The sequence below is a fragment of the Notothenia coriiceps genome, unplaced genomic scaffold (genome assembly GCF_000735185.1).
Source record: "Notothenia coriiceps isolate Sejong01 unplaced genomic scaffold, NC01 NC01_scaffold00023268, whole genome shotgun sequence".
Classification (NCBI taxonomy): Eukaryota; Metazoa; Chordata; class Actinopteri; order Perciformes; family Nototheniidae; genus Notothenia; species Notothenia coriiceps.
Genome location: NW_011355969.1, coordinates 53443 through 60332, shown reverse-complemented (window position 1 = coordinate 60332; position 6890 = coordinate 53443). Strand labels below are relative to the sequence as shown.

At 39.4% G+C, this 6890-nt stretch overlaps 1 protein-coding gene across 1 annotated transcript in view; it reads right to left on the bottom strand.

The window, feature by feature from the left end:
- Window positions 1-6890, bottom strand: part of LOC104954331 (brain-enriched guanylate kinase-associated protein) — a 31237-nt gene that overhangs the window by 12080 nt on the left and 12267 nt on the right. The window contains exon 4 of the mRNA XM_010781425.1: window positions 5346-5412. Within this exon, the coding sequence (XP_010779727.1) occupies window positions 5346-5412 (67 nt within the window). The remainder of the gene's footprint in view (window positions 1-5345; window positions 5413-6890) is intronic.

The window sequence follows — 6890 nt, the reverse complement described above, 5'->3', positions numbered from 1 at the left end:
TTAAATTGTATATTTATATAAATATATTTGTGTCTGTGTGTCCGCATCTGTAGCCTGTTATTGTCTCATTATACCGCACTGTCAATGAATGAAAAGTAAATAAGTCGTCATGAACACATCTTTCCATCAGACAGAGTGCTGCTGTGCCTCCTGTCATCATTAATGGACGTTTCTTTAATATGACCGCTCAGNAATTGTATTTAATTATATAAATAAAATGTATATAAAATGAATAAATGAGAATCGTATCTGTGTTGTTGATCCGTAATATTACAGTGTTACGTTGATTTGACAAATCAACGTAACACTGTAATATTACGGATCAACAACACAGATACGATTCTCATTTATTCATTTTATATACATTTTATTTATATAATTAAATACAATTTCAGAATCAAACAAGTATGAGAGCACTCATAATAACGTAACACAATCAGAGACTGGATATATCCCCCCCCCCATCTCTCTGGTCGCTGAAATGGGGAATTGAAATTACGGGCCAAAAGTTGTACAAGTATTAAAAGTAAGCATAGGACACCAAACGAACTGAGACCTGTCTGTCCGCCGCATCTACGCACTGTACAACACACACCTACACTGTACCACACACACCTACTGCTCCTAAAGCATAATCAGGCTACAGCCGTTGGGTATTTTATTATGTGAAGCACTAAATGGTCTTAGAAAAATATCGATTTTTGGTTTGTAGATATCTACTTAACTACAGCATACAAATACAGAAAATAATGTAGGCCTGTTATACTGAGTGATATATATTTTACACACTGCTCTGCTTTCTGCACGGACCTCACAGCTGTTCTCTCTGGAAACATCGTGTCGCGATGAAAGCAGTTAATAAAATAATATCCAAGGGATGCTTGCAGAGCTGTCATTGGCTGAGATAAGTCCGGCCGTGCGTCACGCCTCCACCGTTCCCGGAAATACATCCGTGGAGGAGCCGTGGAGGACCCATCAGTGTCTCCTCGGTTAGAGCTCCTCCAGAGAGCCTCCTCGATGCTCAGTCCTCGAATTGCATTTAGAGAAATGAGATGTCCTTCAAAATGGCGCACTGAAAATCATTTCCGGGTCACTACTGGAGGACCGAGGAGTCGAGGAGGGGAAATTTGAGTATTGAGAAACCTCTAATGACTTCCAGCACCTCGGACAGCTCCTCCAGCACTAGTCCCACATCTAGTGGCAGAATCGCATCCCATATCATATCATATAAAAAAGCCTATTATACAACTTCAAGTATAAGTAGGAGTTGTATTACTTGTGCTGTATTACCGTCTGGTCTTCAAAATGTAATCTATTTAAATGCAGTGTGTATACTTTGGCCAACAGAGACAACAAGGCTACAGTACCTGACTAACAACTGTATGTAAATATGTCCTTTCAACTTCAGCAGCACTGTCTGAGAAGTGGCACAAAGTTTAATTTAAACTCTTTTAAAACCGTCTCACACCAAGCTGTAGCTAGTCTGTCACTGACATTGCCAAAAATACATTAAAGAAATATGTTTTCTTGTAGTCCTAATATTCCGTCTACACAAACAGCTTAATCTGCAGCACCGTTTATCTACTGATAAAAAAGTGAAAAGTTACTACAACGTCATCTCAACGTGCGTCCATCACTTCTTCCAGGTGTTAATCTCATGCTCTGCTTTCTAGGAAATAGTTTCATTCTTCGCTGTTTTCCAGTGACCTTGTCAGTTCAGGGCTTTCAGAAATTATTTAATTACATGTCTGATTTCATTTGAGCTCCCCTCGTCACTGTCTGCCTGCCTGTCTTCTACAAAGGAACATGTTCCCTTGAAATGCCATCGCATGACATGACATCAAAAGAAGTGGCAATCCCAACGAGCCTGCCTCAAAAAAACGATTCATATACTGTCTCCTGCCATGAAGACTGATTTGCTCTCTGTGAGACAGACAATCACTTTGAAGGCCAACCGTTTTCAAAATCATTTTCACATGACTTGAATACAATGGTGTGTGTGTGTGTGTGTGTGTGTGTGTGTGTGTGTGTGTGTGTGTGTGTGTGTTCTGTATAAGAGAAATGATCCATGATGGACATCAAGACAATTTAGGCTATCATTGTGTATACGATATAAAAAGCAAGACAGATTACATTTCAGCATGACAGAGGCTGTTTCATTTCCGAGTAGATTTATGAAAATGATCACGTCTCACTGGTTTATACTATGCAGAGAAATTCATCAAACAAATCTCGACCGCAAGTCCAAATGTAGCCGTTCAGAATGGTGTCACCATACATTAAAAATGAATTTTGGTATCTTTATGCAATAATAAATTGACAAGAGGACACGTACCTGATCTAACCTGCCTATTTCTAAAAACGTAAATGCTTATTAAACGTTGGCTACTGTACATTGTTTGGTATGTGCATTTTATACATATTCAGACAGCATTCTGAAAATAACATATTGGTCTGAATATAAATGAATAGTTTGACTGGTGATTAGATTCAAAAGGCAAGGCCCATATTATATATGGACTTTGCTGAGCTAAACAAACTATCTCATTGCAAATGCAAATACGTTTTGACAAATATATGAATGGCAATAATCTTCTCATTCATCTATTAACATCAAGGAGAATAAGAAAATATACTGAAATGGAAAAATATTCCTCATTTGCCGTTTTTGTTATAGAAATGGACAGGAGGGTACAGTAAAAGTCATCTGAAGCCTTTTTATATAACAATTCGCTGAACCTTGCTATAAATATTCTAGCCACTTGCTGCTGGTTCAATACCTTCACTCAGTCCTCTTCCATTAGCGTGTGTGCCGGACAGACAAACCCTACGGATCAAACTTCTGATGAGATTAAAATCCTTTTGAATAAAGATACTGTATTTCATAAGAAAGGATGTTGGTGTAGAGCCGCCTCTTCTCCTGCTCTGATTCTGGCTGGTAAATACTAAAACAGAGGCAGTGTGTAGGTGGGGGGGGGGGGCAATAAGGGGTCCTCTCAACCTGATGTGATTGGACAGCTGCTGCTGCTGAGGTGACCAGATCGCAGTTAGCTCTAATAGTTTTAATAGAGGTTGCATGTCAGGTAAGAACAATTACTTTGGACATTGATTGCGCTCCACGTCTCTGATCATGTAATTGCTTTGAGAGAGATGAGAGAGGTTCTGCAGCTAAACAGGTGTTCAGGTCGATTATTGTGGATTTCTCATTTCTCAGTTCAGAGAGGGAGAGCTGAGAGAATGAAGGTCGCCATCACTCTCACATTAACGGTTTGTGTTAGACTATAGTTTATCATTATGTCATTTATTATGATCACTGTATTTCAGGATGTGAAGCTTGTGTGTTTATCGTCAATTTGTCTTCCTTGACATTAAACTTCGGTTTGGCCCTTTTCCAGGGACATTCCCTTTTAAAAAGGGCCTAAGGCTTCTCAGCAAACACTCGTTTATACAATCTTTCATTTATGTTTGAGTGTGTGGCAGACCAGAGAATAATGTATGCATATTTTAACAGCAACAGCAGCACATGGTCGCCCACTTGACCAGATGTGCGACCAGATGAGCCCCCTCAAAATATATTTAGTTTAGCCGCTGAATGCATTCATTAAATCGCAATCATTTGCAGTACATTTCAACTGTTAACTTCCAATATACTTCTCAGCAACAGCATCACCGCCCCCACCCCAACAAACGTCTGTCAGGTTAGGAATACTAGAATAAATTGTAGAAATCTACTGGTTAACTAGTGGTACCTCGCAAGTGCCTGAGGATATTCATCAATGCAAGTGCTGTCAGCTAAAGACATGGGCCATAACAAGAATCTGAAATACAATGCCATCAAAAAAGTCATGAAAAGAATAAGTCAATTATAAAAGAAAGTATCACATAGTATAACGGAATAATAGTAATAGTATATAGTATGCTATCAAAAACAAAAAAAAAAGTATTGTGAAGTGTGCCATTAAACATGCCATTCTAGACAAGTTTAAAAAATAAATGCTATGCCATAAAAAATAAACCACAACAAATGGTGTGATGTGTAGTGTGTCATTAAAATTGTCATAAAAGTCGTGCTATATTATTTTAAAAAATAGTGTTGAAATTAGTTTTAGGTAGTATATTGGACAGACATTCACTCGGGGTTAGCTCACATCCGAGCGCTCGCTCTTTACCACAGGATTTCACTTAGGGACCGTCAATACATTACCGTTTGAAACCCACAAAACCAATGTCATGTGACCCAGTGACTCCAAATTAACACAATATATATTTGCAACACAGGACAAATAGAGCACCTCTTTTTACTTGATTTTAGTGTATTTTATGTTATTCATATCTTTTATAAATATGATGTTTTTTAAAATGTTGTCAATCGTTTTCATGTCATGTGACCCAATGAATAAATGCAGCATTGTTTTAATAATATATTTTAATGACATCATATGAATGACACTTTGATAAAGGTAGGCTACATTTACAAATAGTACAGGACAGAAAGGCAGCAAAAGAAGAAGACTTTGGTTGGAACGGAATTTTTTGATATTTGATGAACCTTAAAGGTCCCATGTCGTGGCCATTTCTACTGATCATAATTCAATTGTTGAGTTCTACTAAAATACATTTATATTGTGCAATTTTCCAAACTCACATTAGTTTCTCATACAGCATCTCTGTATAGTATGTGTATTCACTCTCTGTCCTAAACGGCTTGTTGGAGCTCCTGCCCCCCCCCTCACTGTGAGCCCAGTGGCCATCTGCGAGACAGCGCGAAACCCAGCCTGAAACACACCCGCAGCTTGGCTGGGAGTTTGTGTGTGTGCCCAAGGCTGAGTTCCACGGTGTCTCGCTGTCTCGCCGAGCCCACACCAGTGAGCCAGCTCACAGTGTCCCGCTCCTCGCAGCAGCGAGCCTCGTAACGTCCCGCCGAGTGTGTGTGTGAGGAAGTCCGCGGATTGGTCCAAACGTAACGGCTCCGCGGACGTAACAGCACATCACTACAGTATACCCGAAATACGTCACTATACCCAAGAAGCAAACAATGGAAAAAGAGAAATCCCCAACGAGGCGTTCTGGGGCAGCATAGACAGGTCTTCTCTGTGTTAGAGTTTTACTCGCTACAGGGTGTACTTTGAGGGTTTGAGACGTTGCAGACCGTTTACATGCATAAAAAGCTACATAACAAACAAGGGAACGGGTAATAACCGGAAAAGCATGACATGGGACCTTTAAATGTTTTTTTGCAACTGCTTTTTACAAACAAAGATGTGATTTTGGTTCATTTTGTGACCGATATGATGATTATAGCATTGCAGATTTAAAAATACAAACACCCGGCAGCAGTCTCTTACCGTCCGGTGCATCTTGTCTTCCAAATCCTGGTTGATCCTCTGAAGAGCTGCATAGCTGCTCTGGATCCTGAAAGAATAGAGAACAATAACAACGTCTGTTACAACAATACAATACAATCCACAACACATGATGACTGAAGAGTATTGTACTGTTCACACAGCTCAATAATCTCCACTTTAGACAGAGACATACATAAATACTGTAACCACATCAGGGCACTGACAAAAAACCTCAGATGGGATTTAAAGGATATTTGAAGTACTGACTCAGATTTGGAGATGACTCAAGATAAAATCTGCCAAGCCAAAACAAAGTAAGAAGGTTTGATGATACATCAGGAGATATTAAGAAAAATATGTTCATATATAAATATTTTAAGGTAGGAAATTAGTAAACATACATAATCAAACGCTTAGCTCTAAGGCTGAAGACAAACGTTTATGTTTATTTCTCTCTTGTATTTCTCCTTTGAATTCGTTCATCACTGTTGCTCTTTGGGAGACTTCCAGCACATAAGTGATCTTAATGAAACAGGTCCTCGACACTATTTGTTAACTTGTTCCTGGTGTTTTTATCATGTCACCTCTCGGTTCAGTATCACATTTTCACGTTAGCTCTGGGGCCTCAGAGAGTGTTGATAAACCAGCATTTATGGCTCTATTAACCAGACAGATATGGAGAGTGTGAGCAGTGGAGACAAAGAGCAACAATAAATCATTAAATGAAGACCTGAAAGAGATGTGAGAAGACTCTGACCAAAAGCCTAAATGAAAATGAAGGAGTGGCACTGAAAGAGAGTGCTTCCCTGATTGATTTAGAGCAAACAAAACCGGCACATTAGCAACAACATCGAGCCCTATTACTCATTTCAGATAAGCTTTGAGATGAGTCTGAAAGGCAGAACTCTCTGCCAAGCTCAACCAATCAGTAAGAAGGTTTGAAATATGACGTACAGTAGGGTGTCAAGTTTGGGTTGTGCCAATCATAACAAACAAATATGGAATATGTGAATAGCCTATAAAGATCAGTATCATTGCAAAAAAATACCAAATGCCCCATCGGCCAGACGGCCATTCTGTCTGATTTCCAAAATTCCACAAAAAGTTTAAATTATGTTTTTAAAGCAAATTTCCCATAGTTGTACATTTGGTATTAAATCAGAGGACCAGAGAAAGAAGGGGATTTGGGGCTTCCAACAAAATTGCCAAAAAACTAATCATCGATAGTTACAATATCAGCACAAGTTAACGACAATGGTTAAGATTAAAGGAAGAGGGTAATTCAGGCAAAGTACAAAGTTACAGTTAAAGGTGGGGTAGGTAATTTTGGAGAAACCAGCTCGAGTGCGCTAGAATTTGAAAATGCACAACCGGAAAAAATCTGCCACTTCCTTACAGAGCCCCTCCTCCAACACACGAACACGCACATGACCAATGAGGGCACGAGATAAGTTTGTGCACAGATGGAAGGCTGACAGGAAGGTAGGCCATCCAGTTATTTAGCCGGGCCGGACTAAAATGATTGGTCGTGTCTTTTTACAGCAC